The 18435-nt window shown below is 57.1% G+C and overlaps 2 protein-coding genes and 1 long non-coding RNA gene across 10 annotated transcripts; all 3 read left to right on the top strand.

Annotated features, from left to right (window-relative positions):
* Positions 1-544: 544 nt before the first annotated feature.
* Ndufs8 (NADH:ubiquinone oxidoreductase core subunit S8) lies at positions 545-4425 on the top strand. 5 transcript variants are annotated; one of them, XM_006980507.4, is made up of 7 exons: positions 545-672; positions 1590-1647; positions 1736-1786; positions 2204-2293; positions 2380-2552; positions 4021-4149; positions 4233-4425. In XM_006980507.4, exons 2-7 carry the CDS (start codon positions 1590-1592, stop codon positions 4362-4364), a joined length of 633 nt encoding a protein of 210 aa, XP_006980569.1. In that variant the 5' UTR covers positions 545-672; the 3' UTR covers positions 4365-4425. The 5 variants fall into 5 exon arrangements, with proteins under 5 accessions (XP_006980569.1, XP_006980570.1, XP_042114474.1 ...); XM_006980508.3 differs by lacking the exon at positions 545-672 and adding an exon at positions 699-921; XM_042258540.2 differs by lacking the exon at positions 545-672 and adding an exon at positions 919-981.
* A 1633-nt stretch (positions 4426-6058) lies between these two features.
* Tcirg1 (T cell immune regulator 1, ATPase H+ transporting V0 subunit a3) lies at positions 6059-18032 on the top strand. Of its 4 annotated transcripts, none has more exons than XM_006980506.3 (20): positions 6059-6198; positions 8411-8531; positions 8783-8861; positions 9346-9566; positions 9656-9744; positions 9907-10033; positions 10112-10194; positions 10520-10613; positions 10685-10897; positions 11478-11622; positions 14858-14997; positions 15075-15232; positions 15308-15398; positions 16188-16306; positions 16385-16598; positions 16924-17052; positions 17191-17301; positions 17384-17501; positions 17636-17813; positions 17891-18032. In XM_006980506.3, the coding sequence occupies exons 2-20, from the start codon at positions 8415-8417 to the stop codon at positions 17967-17969; spliced, it is 2505 nt and encodes an 834-aa protein (XP_006980568.1). In that variant the 5' UTR covers positions 6059-6198; positions 8411-8414; the 3' UTR covers positions 17970-18032. The 4 variants fall into 4 exon arrangements, with proteins under 4 accessions (XP_006980568.1, XP_042114384.1, XP_042114397.1 ...); XM_042258450.2 differs by having other exon boundaries at positions 6138-6198; positions 8380-8531; XM_042258463.2 differs by lacking the exon at positions 6059-6198 and adding an exon at positions 6234-6731.
* On the top strand, positions 11630-13892 carry LOC143269794 (uncharacterized). Its single transcript, XR_013046528.1, has 2 exons — positions 11630-13363; positions 13394-13892. It is a non-coding gene; the product is annotated as an uncharacterized LOC143269794 (long non-coding RNA).
* Positions 18033-18435: the final 403 nt, after the last annotated feature.

Here is an 18435-nt window from a genome sequence, read left to right as displayed (position 1 = left end):
CCTCCCCATCCTCCTCTGGGGTGAAACATTCCAGCCGCTAAAACTGCTAAAACCCAAATGTTTGACATCCTGTCTCCTCTCCCGGCCCGGTGTTTTTGACCTTCCTGGCCCGCTGGACTCCTCAGCGGCAGCTTAGACACCACCTCCTAAAGGAAGCCTTCCCTGACCACTCCAAACAAGACATGCAGCTCGCCTCCTGGCTCTCTAGTCACAGGGGCAGACTTAGAAAGTCCTGCTACCCGTGGCTGCTCCGAGAACCAGATGAAGCCTTGTGACTGCGCTTTGGCGCAGAGTAGCGGTCGCCACCTTGACAATATTCAAATGATCACACGGCCATGCCCCACCCACCGGGACGGCCCCAAAGTCCCAAACCACGCCCAGGAAGTCCCTCCTCTAGCAGCTCGGAAGTCTCGCGTATTAACCTCTCCGATACAGCATGGCCGCTCCCTAGAAAACTTCAAGCGCCCGTTCCCGTCAGCCAATCAGAGAAAATATAATTCTGGCCCCGCCTCCCGCGGCCGCACCACAGGCCAATCAGGCCACAGCAGGCAAGGCCATCAGGAGAAAAATAAAAAAGGCCCGCGTAGCCCGCCAATGGCAGCGTCCCGAAGTTAGGCTCCGCCTCCCGGCTGGACCGCGCCTGGGCCAGGGAAGGAGCCGGCGCGCCTCAAGGTGGGTGTCCAGGGCAAGGCGGCGAGGACAGGGCCTGGGTGGCCTGACGACGGGGTTGGACGTGGCGTCAGCGCTCACTCCGCGAAGTCTGGGGTCTGGCGGGTCGGCTGGGGACCTGTGGCCTCTGCGTCCTTCCGCGAGCTGCAGGGCCGGGAAGCCTGCACCCTCAGGCGCATGCGCTGCCTGGCCGGATGCCTTCTGCGCTCGTAGGGTCAGAGGTCAAGGGGAAGGTCTGAGAGAGAGAGAGTGGTAGGTTGGGCTCCAGGATTGCCTGGGGTCACGGGTCAAGAATTGGCAGACCCGCTAGAGGTCAGAGGTCAGAGGAGGGGCTCTTCGGAGCGTTGGTAAAGTGCCAGGCTCTCGGCCAACATCCCCTTCACTGCACACATCCCTAGTTTCCGGGACCCTCCCTCCCTATGTCGAAGGCGAGATGCCTGAGGCCAGGGGACATCTTTTGCCCAAGGTCACTAGGCAGGCTGGACAGAGTTCCAGCAGGTCCTTGGGTTGGGGAGAGGAACTTGACCCTGAGGATTATTTAAACCGTTAAGGTTTTTCTGCAGGTGACTTCTGGGTTCCTGCCCTGGTTCCAATGGCATTAACTTTGGGGCAGTCCGTATGTCAGGATGACGGCTTGTGACATCTGGCATGAAGCCTGGCTCAGAGTTAACTCAGCACACTGTCGGGGTGGTCAGGGTGTTTTGGTGTGAACTACAGATGAGAAGTAGAGGGGGCGGTGGATTAAATAAGCTGCTTAGGAGCTACAGTAGAAGGAACTTGGGGTGCCCCGTCAGGTGAGTCTTAGCAGAGTGAGGCCAGCGTGAGGGTTGGGGGTGCTGGTCCCCACCGGGATGGTGTGTGAGAAGGTCCTGAGGAGGGCAGATTTAGACCCCTCCCCTCCCCTCCTTTCCATGTTCCAGATGTACCGTCTGACCTCAGTCATGCTACCACGGGCCGTGGCCCAGGCCGTGCGCGCAGGTAGGACCAGGGAGCCTTTCCTGGGGTTAGGGGAGCCAAGCTTTCTGGCCTGAAGTCACAGCAGCAGAGTTTCCCCCTCTCCTTGCAGGACATCTCAGTGGCCGAAGCCTCCACAGCAGTGCAGTGGCAGCCACCTACAGTGAGTACCGCATGGTGTCTTCTGACTTAGGCTTTCCTGATCGTGGTCACACCCGGGGGAACTGCTGCTTTGCCAGGGCCCCTCTGCCAGCTTCAGTTTCCACTCTGAACATGGAGGTGGTGATCAGGAGATGTGACTCACGGGCCTTGTGGTGGCATTGAAGGAGGGAGGCGTGTGCTGGCGAGGAGCTGCTAGACCCACTAGGAGGACCCAGGCCCCGACACCCTTGAACTTGAAAAGCTTTGCTTAGGGGCTCTTTGGGTTACCTGGGCAGAAAGGGAACCAGCAGAGCTTCCCAGGGCTGCAGACTGACTTCCCTGGGCCCTCACTAGGAGCCCACCTGCCGCACCTAGAGCTGAGAGTTGGGCCTCGTCTCCCAGAGCCAGATTCCTTAACCTCCCACCCTGACTTCTGCAGAGTACGTGAATGTGTCAGAGTTAGAGATGGACATGAAGTCCGTGACGGACCGTGCAGCCCGGACTCTGTTGTGGACAGAACTCTTCCGAGGTGGGTGCCAGCGGGGAGAGGTGGGAGTCAGGCGGGGATGTGCTGGGGAGGAGAGCAGCCCCTTGCCAGCTCTGTGCTGCCCACAGGACTGGGCATGACCCTGAGCTACCTCTTTCGGGAGCCTGCCACCATCAACTACCCGTTTGAGAAGGGCCCACTGAGTCCACGCTTCCGTGGGGAACACGCATTGCGCCGCTACCCATCCGGGGAGGAACGCTGCATTGCCTGCAAGCTCTGTGAGGCCATCTGTCCTGCACAGGTACGCTCTAAATCTAACTCTGCCTTGATACACGTCCCGGCAAAGTCCCTTTCGTTCTTTCTTTTAGGACAGTCCAACTGCTTATTCCCAGCTGGCCTAGAACTCACCGTGTAGACTAGGCTGGCCTTGAGCTCACAGAGATCTGCCTGCTTCTGCCTCTGGACTCCTGATAAAGACACGCACTGCCACAATCCCTGATGAAAGTCCTAACCATGGTCCTGTGAGCGGGACACTGAGTTCTTGATGTCAGGAAGCCGGTGGCAGCCTCCATCCCAAAAAGACCATGTGGCATACCCACATCCCACCCTAGGAGTCAGTAGATGGTGTAACATTTGGGCTCAGGAGCCATGGAGTAGTTTCAGGAGTCCTCTCTGTGTGCCCATCCTGGATTTGAGCCAAGGACATGCAGCCAAGGCTCCCGTCCCCAGTGGCTGCTCTCGGGGCCTCGGCTCTTGACTGTGCTCATGGGTGCCATGTGGAACATCTGCAGTTGGGGCTGTTTGTGGAAACAGGAAGATGCAGAGGTGGCTTTGGTGTGCCTGGCAGGAGCCCCGCAGGTGCAGCCTTGAGACCTGTCATGCCCGGCTCCTGGCTATGCCCTGGGAGTGCCCCCGGAGCGGCAGTGGTGGCAGGGATGACTTGTAGGCTGTATGCGCTCTGTGAGACAGACTTGTTCCTCATGTCCTGTAACTGCGGCAGCAGCTGCTGCGGGTCTCCGGCCTGCTCTTGGAAACACAAGAGGGTGTGCCTCCTGAGGCTTCCCTGAGCAGTGAGCCGGACAGGGGAGTGCCAAGTTCCTTAAAGAGTTCCCTGGCCTGTGGGTCCCAGGCTGTCCCTTTTTACTCTTGGCTGGCACACAGCTCTTCCCCCAGAAACCAACAGTTAAAGATGCACCTTCGGATTTGGTCTGTGTCCCTCATTACTGTGCGACTTCGGGAAATCCTTCGACCTGAGTCTTAATTTTCTCCAACAAATGGGGACTGTCAGAAAGGTTGTTCAATGTGACAGTCATTGGGCACTTCCTGTTCCAGGGGACCTCTTAGGGTCACAGGTTTTCTTTTTGGTTGTTTTAGAAACAGGGTTTCTCTGTGTTACAGCTCTGGCTGTCCTGGAACTCTCTTTGTAGGTCATTCTGAGTTCGAACTCACTGAGATCCACCTGCCTCTGCCTCTGCCTCCCAAGTGCTGAGATCAAAGATGTGTACCACCACTGCCCGGCCACAGGTTTTCAAGGATCAAAGCAGATCATAGCCTCTTCCTTGTGAGACAGGGGGGTCACCTGGGCAAGTGCTGAGCAAAAGCCTGGCGAGGCTAATGGGTCCATTTGAGAGGTGGCTCCCCTGGAGGGCTAGGAGGGGTCTGAGGATGTGGGGCATCCATGCAGACCCCCCAGGGGCCAGATTGAGCTGTGAGGGGCAGGGCCAGGAGGTGCCTGCCAGTGTGGCAGTGACCTGTGGCCACTCCCTCAGGCCATCACCATCGAGGCTGAGCCAAGAGCCGATGGCAGCCGCCGGACCACACGCTATGACATCGACATGACCAAGTGTATCTACTGCGGTTTCTGTCAGGAGGCCTGCCCTGTTGATGCCATCGTGGAGGTGAGTGGGTCCGGGTGAGGTGGCTAGCACAGAGGCTCCCGGGAGGGGGTTGCCTCGCTGACTGACTGTCCACCCTCTTACAGGGCCCCAACTTTGAGTTCTCCACCGAGACTCATGAGGAGTTGCTGTACAACAAGGAGAAGTTGCTGAATAACGGAGACAAGTGGGAGGCTGAGATCTCCGCCAACATCCAGGCCGACTACCTGTACCGGTGACCTGGCCACTTGGCTCGGTCCCGTAGCCCCAGCTGCCCATAAAGAAGCTATGGTCCTACAACTGCCTACTGTGTTGTGTCTGTTTGCTAAGGTGGAACCCACCCCCCACAGCCTGGGGTCTGGGGCTTCCTCTGACTAGACCAGGTGTGCATGGACCTTTGGCCTTGTTTCCTGAATGGCTTCCAGCAGCTTGCATGTCCACAAGACCTAACAGCAGAGCCCAGTCATCCTCTGTGGTTCACAGGCCCAGAGAACCTCTTTGTGGCTGGCCACAGGACCTGGAACCATATCACACATGTTCTGGGCTTCTCCCCGGGGCCTGGCAATGCAGGTTCCCATGGCGTTGGGTGTCTGAGAGGTGGGCCCCAGGTCTTCTATCTTCTCGGACCTCCATCACTCCCGTTGTTTGGACTTGGAGCCTTCCCAGGCTTCAGGCCAGAGTCCATCAGGAGCCTCAGGAGGAGGTAGGGTAGAAGTCTCCGTGAGGAAAGTGTTCCTAGCCTGAGAACGCACAGAACAGGCGAATGCTACCCACTGCTGGGGGTGGGGGCAGGGGTCCCAGAGGGCTCCCTGGCTCGTCATCTCATCAAAATGGCAACTTCGGGTTCAGTGAGAGACCCTGTCTCAAAATGACGAAGGTGGTGGGCAACTGAGGAACGAGCCTGCTGTCCAGCTCAGGTTTCACATGTGCTTGTACCAGAGTGTGCCTGCACACGCATGCACACACACACACACCCGCAAGAAGGCCAGGGTGTCCTTTGGGGAACGGGAAGCCTGCTGTGGGGTGACAATCACAAGGGAATGACACAGATCTGCTGCCTCTGAGCTGGCTTCGCCTCTTGCTACATCCCATTTCCCCAGTTCCCCACTCGGGCTCTTGTGAGGCTGCAGCTTCCTGGTTTCCAGGCCCAGCCCGGCTGTGTGGCTCCTCTGACTCTGAACGGGTGCTCCGTGCGTGCACACTCACTGGGAGGCTGGCTGCTGGCGTGGTGTTCATGGTCGGAGGCATCCACAACAGCTCTGTGGCCCTGTGGGTTTGCCCTCACTGAAGAGCACTGACCTGTGACCCCTGGGGTACTTGTATGAGGGTCCTTCCAGGTCAGATCAGACCTGTGACACACCTGTTTTCTGAGGATGCCCACCTTGACTAACTCAGTTTCTACGTAGCCCTAGACTTCCGTTCTATACCTCCCCACACACATCAAGGCCCCTGTTTACTGTACGGGGTCCAAGGATCACCAGAGCTGAGGGGCCCCTTGTCCCTCTGGTCCCCAGTGGGTACAGTCCAGCCTGTCCAAAGTGCAGGCAGCTGGACAGTGCTGAATCCCAGTTTCCAGACACTAGGACCTCAAGTCCAGGAGTCTCCTGGCCTCCTGGGTGTAAGTTTCTCAGCGGAGACTGGCCTGACAAACGCCCTGCTGCCAGCGGAGAGGTACCCAAAGAGTGGGGCAGCTCTGCCCCAGCCTTCCTGGGACACTCAGACTGGGCTGGGTGAGGTGAGGTAGCAACAGATCTTGGACTGTGTGTACTAGGACCCATCAGGACGTAGCTCTTAAGAGGGAAAGGAAAAGTGGCCTATCCCCCAAGGTCTTACCTGCACCCCGGTCGTCGGTTACCTCCCAGTCCCTGGAACTAAACCATTCCAGGCCACCTAGAACCATCTCAGTCGCCGCCTTCCTCCCAACCCCTCCTCCCAGAACTCGGCGGGACGGGACGGGCAGTGGGCGGGGCCACAGACCACGCCCACTCCCTGCCTTTCGGAGCTGGAGTGAGCTGCTCCTGCCGGCTGGCGGGCTCAGATCCCAAGCTGGAGCTGAGCGACGCGCCCACCAGGGTGAGTGTCCTGCGGGGTTGCAGAGCCTAAGCCCTGCCCACCACCCGCTTCTTCTGCCCGGGCAAGGGACCAGGCACCCCGCCCGACTTCGGGTGGAGAAAGCTCAGCGGCCACGCGCCCGTTTCAGGCCGTATGGGGTGCAGGCAGGCCGCAAGGAGGAGCAGGAAGATGGGTTGCTAGCTCCGGGCAAGTTCGGAACCCACCTCACCATGCCTGGGCTCAGGGATCCCCCTTCTGCGTCTGGTTCGGAGGGAGGAACCCATTCTACAGATGAGGAAACAGAGGCCACCCAACTAGGAAGTGGTGGGGCTCGAGGCGGATTCCAGCCCCTCCTCGTGCCGTGCCGTCATCCTCCAAAAGGCAGGGGCTGGGAGAAGAGGCGTGGGACCGAAGGAAGGACCAAGAAAGGAGTGCAGGAGTGAAGCCGAATTTCAGGGCGTCCCGGGAAAGGGAGCACAAGTGTTATGTGAGAGTCCAGCCCACAGATGCCCTGCTGGCTGCAGGAGACAGGAGCTATTAAATCCCAGTGCATGGTGTGGACCGCAGGGGCATGGAGGTGCTTTTACTTGTCTTGTGTCTAGATGGCTGGGGTCCCACGGCTGGGGCAGCCTGGTGATGTTGGTTATGGTGCTGGAACAGGTAGAACATGAGCCGGCAAAGCAGCTTCCCGCTAGTCTGGGACAGCCCCCTCTCTGGTTTGGTCCTAGCTGACCATGTGACCTTAGACTTCACCACTTGCTGGGGTGGGCCTGTGTGGAGGTGGTAGCACACACCTTTAATCCCAGTACTCAGGAGGCAGAGGTAGGTGGATCTGTGAGAGTTCAAGGCCAGCCTAGTATACAGAAGCGAGATCCAGGACAGTCTTGGCTACACATAGAAACCCTGTCTTGGAAAACCAAAAAAAGAAAAGACAAAGATAAGGCTGGGGTGCCGGTTATTGATTGGCGTGGTGTTTATAGAAGACACAAGGTCTCTGATCTTTTGTTCACCGTCCACTCACGTCCTACCTTTCCTGCCAGGGGTGGCTAAGTCTTTTTGTTTTTGTTTTATGGGTTTCTCTGTGTAACAGCCCTGGCTGTCCTGAAACTCTCTTTGTAGACCAGGCTGACCTCGAACTCACAGAGATCCACCCGCCTCTGCCTCCCAGTGCTGGGTTTAAAGGGGTGCGCCACCACTGCCCTGCTTGGCCAAGTCTTAGTCAACGAAGAGGAAATATGGGCCCAAAGAGGGCAAATGACTTACTCAGTGTCACACAGTTGATCACAATCTGGGCAAGACCCTAGAGACTTGGTCCTGACCCTCTGCTCTGTGGCCAGAGCCATGCTCATGGGTAACGGCACCTTCCTGCCCACCCTTGCCTGCTCAGGGCCTGGCTCTTCTGAAGTCCTAGACTACCCTCTGAGTTCTTTCTGTTCCCAGGCTAGGGACAGGACTGTGGTTTCCTCTTAAGAAAACCAGGCTTTGGGGAGGAAGTGGCCTGCGCAAGCTGGGCCCATTAGCCTCTAAAGTTCCACTTAATGGTGTGCTGAGGAAACTGTGTCCCACCAGAACCCTGAGCCCAAGAGCAATAGCTACAGATAGGCAGGGGCCTGGGGAGAGTGCTGGCTTTGGGGGCAATCTGCAGGGCCCACTGGGGGCCACTCTCAGGCAGGAAATGTTTGTACCTGCTGGGGCTGGAGCAAGGCCACCAGGCCTTCCCGTTCATGGTTTCACGGTTTCACTTTCATTGGTTTCAACACCCAGCCAGCCTGCCAAAAGCAACCCCAGCCATCACCCTCTTCAGGCTTTTAGCCCCAGGGGACCTAGGGAACACTCCATCCCCACCCCACTGCCTGTGTAAGGAGGCAGACAGGACAGCCCCGTGGTCAGCCTCAGGACTGGGGCCCAGGATCCCAGGGATGAGCCAGATCTAGAGTGAGGGCAGGCAGAGAGGTGGCACGGTGCTGCAGAACAGTGGGCAGAGCCAGTGTGTGGCAGCTGCTGAGCTGGGCTGGGACAAGGAGGCCCCGGAGAGCGAGCTTAGAGACAGCCTACAGCAGGCTGTGGGGGCATTGGCCTGCTCCATGCTTTGTTATACTGCTGACTTCCTGTTGACCTCAGCACCCATTACCCCTTGCTGGGCCTCAGTTTCCCCATCTGTCCAGTGGATGGGAACAGGTGTGTGATGCCTGCCTGGAGCAGGCTCCTGACCAACCTTTTGGCCTGTCCTAAGGGTCATGGGTTCCATGTTCCGGAGTGAAGAGGTGGCCTTGGTCCAGCTCCTGCTGCCCACAGCAGCTGCCTACACCTGCGTGAGCCAGCTGGGCGAGCTGGGCCTCGTGGAGTTCAGAGATGTGAGTGGGAACGGAGCCCTGGGCAGGTAACCCACGTCCGGAAGGGCCCCATGATGACCCCTGGCCCCCTGTGGGGGCATCCCAGCCCTCCCTTCCAGCACAGGTGCTCTACCCATGCCTACTCATGCCCTTCCTGGCATGGGTGAATCCGCTCCAGCTCATCTTTAGACTAACCGGGCACCCAGCAACGTTTTGGAGGAGGTGCCTCAGGCCTAGACCCCAGAGCAGTGACCTCTGTGTGCCCTTCGCAGCTCAACGCCTCTGTGAGTGCCTTCCAGAGGCGCTTCGTGGTGGACGTCCGGCGCTGTGAGGAGCTGGAGAAGACCTTCAGTAAGTTGGGCTCAGGCCCACAGTCCAGGCTGCCTTCCTGGAAGGAGCACTCGGCAAGCTTGGTCTGGGAGGAAGTGCCTCAGTTACCCGGGTGAAGGGAAAGAAGGGGGGTGCAGGCAGGGCTGCTGGGGTCTTCAGGACGTCCTTGGCTCTGGGTGGGTGGAGCAGAGGACCGAAGGCGGGGTGGCTTGAAGTAGGTCCACACCTCAGAACTCGTCCTGTGGATGGCAGGAAACAAGAGGCATGGACTGAGCCTTGTCTAGATGGACTGGCATGGGCAGAGGCCAGGTCGAGGGGTGGGCAGCTTCTTCTTCGGCCAAAGACGAGGGCAGAGCAGGCGGAGCGGAGCTCTGACTTAGCGGATTAGTAATAGCACTTGATGAGCACTTGGGATCTCCCTACAAGTCTGCAGCCCTTGGCTCACGGTAGCTATGAGCTGGCACAACCCCGGGGTGGCTTCCCCTGACCCGCTTTCTGTGTCTAGCCTTCTTGCAGGAGGAAGTACAGCGGGCTGGTCTGACACTACCCCCGCCTGAGGGGGCACTGCCAGCACCACCTCCCCGAGAGCTGCTGCGCATCCAGGAGGAGACCGACCGCCTGGCCCGGGAGCTTCGGGATGTTCGAGGCAACCAGCAGGCGCTGCGGGCGCAGCTGCACCAGCTGCAGCTCCACTCAGCCGTGCTGGGCCAGAACCACAGCCCTCCGGTCAGCCCCAGCCAAGGCAGGGATGGGGCGGGAGACAGCGATGCCAAGCCCAACCTGGGCTGGGGCTCACAGTGTCTCTTGGTGCCCAGATGGCAGCTGACCACACTGAGGGACCCTCCTCTGAGAGAACGCCCCTGCTTCCAGCCGCTCGGGGGCCACACGCAGACCTGAAGGTCAAGTGAGTCGGGCAGTTTGGCTTTTCCTGTCAGCCTTAGGGCACTGGCCAGAGAAGGGAACAGGATGGTCCCTGAGTCTCTGCCCTGTGGGAATATCCCTGGGGGTGCTTCCTGGTGAGGTGGGTGGGATGGGAGGCTGCAGCCCCCTCCAGCCCTGCTGGCAGCTTTGTGGCAGGTGCTGTGGAGCCCTACAAGGCTGCTGCCCTGGAGCGCCTGCTCTGGAGAGCCTGCCGCGGCTTCCTCATTGCCAGCTTTAAGGAGACAGAGGCGCAGCTAGAGGACCCTGTGACGGTGAGCTGGCAGGGGGCAGGGTGGGGTGGTTTGCGAGGAGCCAGGGCTCCAGGGATCAACTAAGCCTGACTCCCTTAGGGTGAGCCTGCAACTTGGATGACCTTTATCATCTCCTACTGGGGTGAGCAGATCGGTCAGAAGATTAGGAAGATCACAGACTGGTGAGCCGTGTGTGTGTGTGTGTGTGTGTGTGTGTGTGTGTGTGTGTGTGTGTGTGTGTGTGGTGTGTGGCTGCTATTGGGAAGATCACAGACTGGTGAGCCGTTTGTGTGTGTGTGTGTGTGTGTGTGTGTGTGTGTGTGTGTGTGTGTGTGTGTGTGTGTGGCTGTGGCCACTCGGCCTCTCCAGGTGTCCAGCCCCCAGCCACCACTTTAGGCTCCCAGCTAGATATTGCTGGCCCAGAGTGCCCCAGGCCCCTGATAACACCAAATCTGTCCTGACTCCAGCTCTGCCTGGTGGCTCCCTCAAAACCCCTTATCCCTCCAGCTTCCACTGCCATGTCTTCCCTTACCTGGAGCAAGAGGAAGCCCGGCATGCGGCCTTGCAGCAGCTGCAGCAGCAGAGCCAGGAGCTTCAGGAGGTGAGCACCCACATGCCCTGACCCCTGCTGGCTCCCTCAGTGCCCCTTCTGAGTACCTGTTCTGGCTCCAGGTCCTGGGGGAAACGGAGCGATTCCTGAGCCAGGTGTTGGGTCGGGTGCAGCAGCTGCTGCCGCCAGGGCAAGTGCAGATCCGCAAGATGAAGGCCGTGTACTTGGCCCTCAACCAGTGCAGTGTGAGCACCACACACAAGTGCCTCATTGCGGAGGTCTGGTGTGCCACGCGGGACTTGCCCACCCTCCAGCAGGCGCTCCAGGATGGCTCGGTGAGCACACAGGCTGCCAGAGGCTCGCTCTCTGCCTGCCTTTTCTCCTTCTCCTTCCAGCCCCACCTCAAGCTCCCCAGTACCTCGTCTTTGCCCTGGGATTGGGAGGGGGGTCCATTTCCTAGAAGCCTCTTCCCCCGGGGCATTACCCTGATGGCCCCAGCCCCATAACCCTCCCTTCTGATTTCCCAGAGTCTCTGGCACGCTACACAAGACAATTATAAAATTGCACTTCCAAGGCAGTGGTATGTGACCTGAGCCTGTTAGGAGCCTCAGGCCCTTACCAGTGGGTGCAGTGGTGGTACACACGAGGACATTGTAGCACACACTGGCGGTGCAGGGCTGGATCTCCAGGATGGGGATGGGTCCCTCTCCTGGGCCACCAGCTGTGAAGAGGCATACTTTCTTTTTTCAAATGCCCCAGGTTTGGGCAGGGTGGGGCTGACCAACTTCCTCCATGCCATCCCATCCCAGCTTCAACCTAGAAATGGCTGTGGACAGTTTCAGCTGGGCCCGGGTGGGGCCTTCAGGGTTTCTGAATGCCCCTCCATCACTTCTGCCTCTCCACTGGGCACCCCAGAGTGAAGCAGGAGTAAGTGCTGTTGCTCATCGAATACCCTCCCGGGACATGCCTCCAACCCTCATCCGGACCAACCGCTTCACCGCCAGCTTCCAGGGCATTGTGGATGCCTATGGTGTGGGCCGCTACCGAGAAGTCAACCCTGGTAAGAGCTACTGTACCCTCACTAGAGGCCAGCCTTCCCATCCTCTGTAAGGGCCTTAGGGGAGTCCTTTTGCCTTTGCGATGCCAACCTTGAGAGGGTAGGAGCTGGGTTCACCCCATCCTTTTGCGACAGAGACATACTCCCCAGTTTAATTTAGTCCCCTTTGGGACTTTAGACTTGTTTCTGCCGTTAAATCCACAGGGAGCCAGCATGGATCAGTTCAGAAACCAGGCTTGGGAGGGACGTGAAGTCCAGCTCACTTGTTTGGATGAGTTTCTTAGTTTCTGTGGGTCTCATTTTTCTTGGCCTATAAATGAGAATGATAGCATAGACTTGAGGGAAGGCTGCTGGCCCAGAGTGCCCCGGAGCAGCCGGTAGTGACGGCTTATTTGGCCATGTTGGGGTGAACAGGGGTGAGGATGGAGCTCAGTTGATAGAGTGATTGAAAGTTTATGAAGCTCTGGGCTCAGTCCTCAGCAGAAACTGAGTGTGGTGGTGTAGCCTATAATCCTAGCACTCAGGAGGTGGAGGCAGGAGGATCAAGAATTCCGAGTCATAGCCCAGCGCTGGTGGTGCACACCTTTAGTCCCAGTGCTTGGGAGTTAGAAACAGGAAGATCTCTGAGTTTGAGGCCAGCCTGGTCTACAATGCAAGTTCCAGAGCAGCCAGGGCTACACAGAGAAACCCTATCTTGAAAAACAAGCAAACACACACACACACACACACACACACACACACACACACACACACACACACACACAAATAATAATAATAATAATTCAGTCATGCTCAGCTACATAGAGTTCAAGGCTCAGTGGGTAAAGTACTTTCAACAGAAGTGTGAGGACCTGAGTTCGAATCCTCAGAACCTACATAAAAGCTGAGTGCAGTAGTGCACATATGTAATCCCAGTTCTCCTGTGGTGAGAGGGGAGCCAAGCAGGTCAGTAGAACCCTCAGAAGTGGGCCAGGTAGCCCGAAATGTCTGTCTGTGCTGGTACTCTTGGAGAGAACCCATATAGGGATGGGGCTGTGAGGAGAAGCAGGCGGAAAGAGGTGCCCCAGTGCCCCCGGGTGTAGGCTTGGCCTGTAGCATGGCTGTGGCGCGTCCTCTCTGGGAAGGGGCCTTGATGACAGGCTGGGGTCAGTCTGAGGCCGTGTAGACATGAGCTGCAAGTCCTGGGGCTTCTGTGTCTTAGAACCAGAATCCTGGGCTCGATCTGGGTCCCTGCTGGTGCAGGGAGAATGCCATGACTGCCGGGTGCCCAGGGTGGTGTCCCCTTTGTCAACCTTCAAAGCGGCTGGCCTTGGGGGAGGGCTTGTTCTTTGCCAGAACCACTGCAGTGCAGTTCTGTGAATGGGCAGGTGGTGGTTAAGTGGCAGAGATGACCGAGGGTGGTGCAGATGCCTGAGGCAGATAGCAGGCCAGGGGTTCGAGGCCAGCCTTAGCTACGTAATAAACTAGCATCGATGGACTCAGGGTTCTGGAGGGTGGATGTTTGAGGTCAAGGTGTCGGCTGCACCGTCCCATCTGTTAGAGAGAAGTCTGTTCCAGGTCTTTCTCCTGGGCTGTGGATGGCTGTCACGGCTATGTGGTCTTCTTCTTTCTCTGTGTTCAAATAAATGTCTCCTTCTGTATAAGGACACTGAGCACGGAGTCCAAGTCCACTCTGGAGCCCCCTCCTAACCAGACCTCCTTTAAAGACCCCTCCAGGTCACAGTCTGAGGTTCTGGGCTGTAGGGTGACAGTCTAGCTCCTGAAGGGATCACAGGTTAACCCCTAATTAGGCATGTGCACTGGGATGCTCCTCCCAACACCTGTTCTTGAGAACCAGCTTGGCCTTCTGGAACTTGCTGAGTGGCCAGCAGGACCAGCCGCTCTCTGTCCTCTGGATGGTTTTATGTGAAGCTTTTGTTTCCTCTTCCCTCTCTTTTGATTGCTTTTGTACTTTTGTTGTTGTTGTTTGGGTTTTTGGTTATTTTCCAGACAGGTTTTTCTGTGTTGTCCCAACTCTCCTGGAGTTCTCTATGTAGACCAGGCTGGCCTTGAACTCACAGAGATCCACCTGGCTCTGCATCCTGAGTGCTAATTAAAGGCATGTGCCGGCGCACACCTTTAATCCCAACACTTGGGAGGCAGAGGCAGGCGGATCTCTGTGAGTTCGAGGCCCGCCTGGTCTACAGAGTGAGTTCCAGGAAAGGCGCAAAGCTACACAGAGAAACCCTGTCTCAAAAAACCAAAAAATAAATAAATAAATAAATAAATAAATAGAAGGCTTGTGCCACCACACCTGGCTTGAGACAGGGTCTTACACTATAGCCCAGGTTGACCTTGAGCTCATGGTGACCCTCCTGCCTCAGCTTCCTGAGTGCTGGAATTACAGGTATGATCCATCATGCTTAGCTAGCTTAAAGATCTTAAACATAACATTCAGGGCCAGAGAAATGGTTCATTGAGGAAAAGCTTGCCAGTAAGTCTGACAATCTGAGTTCAATTTCCAGGACTCACATAGTAGGAGAGCCAACTACGACAAATTCTCCTCTGACCTCCACACATGCACACCTTCCCCATAATAAATAAGTGTTATTTAAGGAAACATTTAACAACAGAGCTGGGAAGCTGGGAAGCCTGAAGACCTGAATTTGGATCTCCAAAGCCCCTGGAGGTTCAGCAGTATACAGTTGTAATTCCAATGGTGGTGAGACAGTTCCAGGATAATGACAAACACTGTCTCATAGTGGAAAGGTTTCTGGGGAATGACACCTGTTGTCGTCCTCTGACCTACACACACACACACACACACACACACACACACACTAGTCTAGCACACACAAACAGAAAACAATAGCAGTCAGGAGGGTCACTTCAGGAGTTCAAGACCGTCCTGGACCACTCAGCAGCCGCTCTATCTTTAAATAATTGACTGCAGGTGGAACTGCTACACCTCTGTCCACACCCCGCATCGGCAGGCCTGCCCACAACACTCATACTAACCCTGTCAGGTAGCTGAGATCTCTCTCCAGTTTACAGGTGGAGAAACAGGCGCAGAGAGCCGAGATCGCAAGCCCAAGATGGTGCAGATGGACCCTGTGGGCTCTGCCTGTTGGCAAGTGGTCCTTGCCTCACCAAGACTCTCTTGACAGGTCCTGGGGGGCCTCTGTGGCAGCTCAAGACAAGGAAGCAGATACTCAGGCCCCCATGGGAACCTGCCTGACTGTGTCCTGTCTGCCTACAGCTCCCTACACCATCATTACCTTCCCCTTCCTCTTCGCCGTGATGTTTGGTGATGTGGGTCACGGACTGCTCATGTTTCTCTTTGCCCTGGCCATGGTCCTCACCGAGAACCGGCCGGCCGTGAAAGCCGCACAAAATGAGGTATGAACCATCCATCCCTGGCAGGGATGGGGGCTCTGACACAGTGGAGCAGCCTCTCATCACACGGTCCCCCCCAGATCTGGCAGACCTTCTTTGGGGGTCGCTACTTACTCCTGCTCATGGGTCTGTTCTCCGTCTACACCGGCTTCATCTACAATGAATGCTTCAGCCGTGCCACAGCCATTTTCCCCTCGGGTTGGAGTGTGGCCGCCATGGCCAACCAGTCAGGCTGGAGGTAGGACCTATATCCCTACCCATCCACAGCCCCCGGCCCGCTGTGCAGCCCTGACATCATCTATTATCACTGCAGTGACAAGTATCTGTCCCAGCACCCCATGCTCACCCTGGACCCCAACATCACTGGTGTCTTCCTGGGACCTTATCCCTTTGGCATTGACCCGGTAAGTGGGGCCACACTGGCACGTGAGTGGTGGAGGCAGTGGAGAGGCTGGCCAGGGCTCTGCAGAGCCATCTGTTCCCTGCCCCCTTTGGCAGTTGGCACTGAGCACTTCCTGTGTGTCGGGCCCCATGCTCGGCCTGGCACACAGGCAGAGAAGCCTGTAAAAATAATATCCAAGCCGAGTGGCGGTGGCACACGCCTGTAATCCCAGCACTCGGGAGGCGGAGCCAGGCAGATCTCTGTGAGTTCGAGGCCAGCCTGGTCTACAGAGTGAGATCCAGGACAGGCACCCAAACCACACAGAGAAACCCTGTCTCAAAAAATATATATATATAATAATAATAATAATAATAATAGTAATAATTTCCAGACTGAGTGTAGTGGTGCAGAAGGGTAATTCAGACACTTGAGAGGTGGGAGGCAGGAGGGTCAGAGTTCAAGTGTATTCATGGATTACATAAAACCTTCTCTCTCCACACAAACAAAAGCTCAGAACAGAATAGCAGCCCAGAACTTGTGAACAGCTGGTCCCCGTGACAGTCCTACAGACATTCTTTAGCATTACCCTGTTGCACAGAGGAAAGTGGCCTGGGTGCTTGAGCCCCGGCCACCTGAACCTGACTGACCTGTGAGAGCAACTGTTCACTTCCTTCGCTTGTCTGTTAGAACTAGTGACTAGGGTGCTGTGATTGGGTTTGTCAGGGAGCAAGAAGGTGATGAGAGACAATGGGGGATGTCCATGGAAGCTGACCATGGTGTCCCTGAGTGCCCACCTCTCCCACTACCCCAGATCTGGAGCCTGGCCACCAACCACCTGAGCTTCCTCAACTCCTTCAAGATGAAGATGTCTGTCATCCTTGGGGTCACCCACATGGCCTTTGGGGTGTTCCTCAGCATCTTCAACCACATGTGAGCCCAGAGCTGCCAATGGGTATGGACACTGTCTTTATGGGGCCAGAGTCCTCTGTGACCGGTCTGTTCCCACAGGCACTTTGGCCAGGCACACCGGCTCCTGCTGGAGACCCTTCCAGAGCTCGTCTTCCTGCTGGGCCTCTTTGGCTACCTCGTGTTCCTCATTGTCTACAAGTGGCTTCGAGAGTCAGCTGCTGGCGCCTCCACGGCTCCCAGCATTCTCATCCACTTCATCAACATGTTTCTCTTTGCTCAAAGCCCCACCAATCAGCCGCTCTTCCATGGACAGGTAGGCCAGGGGGGAAGAGAAAGGCTCAGGCCCTTTCACTGGGGAGCCCCACTTTAGTCACTGGGCCACTTGGAGCTGCAGGGCCATCTGAGAAATGGGCTGTGGGCCAGAATCCCTGGAGTCATGTCAGAGGTGACGGACTAAAGCTTGGAGCAGTGTGGTCTCACAGGGGGTGTTGGGAACCTGAAGTCCCTTCTCAGGGGTCCTTGTTAGTGAAGGTCCCTGGGGGAGGGACTGCAGTTCCCTGTGATCACTCTGACCACACTGAGTGACTCACTGCTTGCATACAGTGTGTGGTTGGTTGCCTTGCCCTCCTTGCCCCCAGGAAGTGGTACAGTACGTGCTGGTGGTCCTGGCTTTGGCCACCGTTCCTGTCCTGCTGCTGGGCACACCCTTGTACCTGCTGCGGCAACACCGTCACCGAAATACTCAGAGAAGGCCAGTGGGCCGCCAGGTAGAGGTCGGGAGGAGTGCAGGGGAGGAGGGCGGGCTGCCTGGGAGGTGTTCCTTGCTTCCCTGCAGGCTCCATGCTGCTGGGTGGGTGTCATGGGCTGCCCCTGGGGCTGGAGCTGTTCATGCTACCTACTCTCAGGACAAGGACAGTGACAAGCTCCTGGCCTCCTCTGATGCCTCCACTTCGGAGAATAGCTGGAGCCCTGATGAAGAGAAGGCTGGGATCGCAGGGGATGATGAGGAAGCTGAGGTGGGTGGGTGGGTGCAGTACTTCCTTGTTGGGGGGAGGGCGGCCAGCCCTCGCTCTTGTCTCATGACCTCTTACCGTGCAGTTTGTCCCCTCGGAGGTCTTCATGCACCAGGCCATCCACACCATTGAGTTCTGCCTGGGCTGCATCTCCAACACAGCCTCCTACTTGCGTCTCTGGGCCCTGAGCCTAGCCCATGCCCGTGAGTGACCTTTCTCTTGGGCCTCCTGTCAAACTGGGTTCCCCACAGAGGTGCCTCGCCAGCTCCAAGGAGGGGTCAAGGATGCTACTGGGGTGGGGATGCTAACGGGTCCCACTGTCCCCTTGTGTGCGCAGAGCTCTCTGAGGTCCTGTGGGCCATGGTGATGCGCATAGGCCTGGGCATGGGCCGAGAGATGGGCGTGGCAGCGGTGGTGCTGGTCCCTGTGTTCGCTGCCTTTGCTGTCATGACTGTGGCCATCTTGCTAGTGATGGAGGGGCTCTCGGCCTTCCTGCATGCCTTGCGGTTGCACTGGTAAGCACCCCCACAGTGAGCCCGGGCATGGAGGGAACGGGTGGCCTTCCCCTCACTGGTCCCTTTCTCACACCCAGGGTGGAGTTCCAGAACAAGTTCTACTCGGGTACTGGCTACAAGCTCAGCCCCTTCACCTTCGCTGTTGACAATGAGTAGCATCCACTGTGATCTTCGCCTCCCCAAATCGGGAAAGGAATAAAGAACTGGCTGGCCCAGGAACTTTGCCTTAGTCCTCTCTGGGATATGGAACTGGGCTGACACTCACTACATTGGGTCATCCTTCAGCTGAGGTAAAGGGTGGGAGGCCCTGGTGTAGTATCTAGGCTTTTTAAAAGTTGCTGTGAGAACCCGTGAATACATCTGCAAACTCTTGGGGGCAAGGGAATTAGCTCTAGGGCCAAGAAGGGACGTTCTAGTTTGGTGGGAAGAGCGAGCTTCCCATCTTTGGAGGTGTACAAACTGGCTTTGACTTTAGGCCCTGCCTCCCTGAAATCCTTAAGGTCCTTCCCCCCCTCCCCCTATGTTTGGTTGAGGTAGGGATGGCCTTTCATTCCTTCTGGCTGGGAGGCATATATAGCCAGTGCATGTCAGAGACCAGAGACCCTGTTTTCCAGCCAAGTTA

The sequence above is a fragment of the Peromyscus maniculatus genome, chromosome 1 (genome assembly GCF_049852395.1).
Source record: "Peromyscus maniculatus bairdii isolate BWxNUB_F1_BW_parent chromosome 1, HU_Pman_BW_mat_3.1, whole genome shotgun sequence".
In the NCBI taxonomy this organism is placed as follows: domain Eukaryota; kingdom Metazoa; phylum Chordata; class Mammalia; order Rodentia; family Cricetidae; genus Peromyscus; species Peromyscus maniculatus.
The sequence above is the reverse complement of the archived record's forward strand: the minus strand, read 5'-3'. Positions and strand labels throughout refer to the sequence as shown.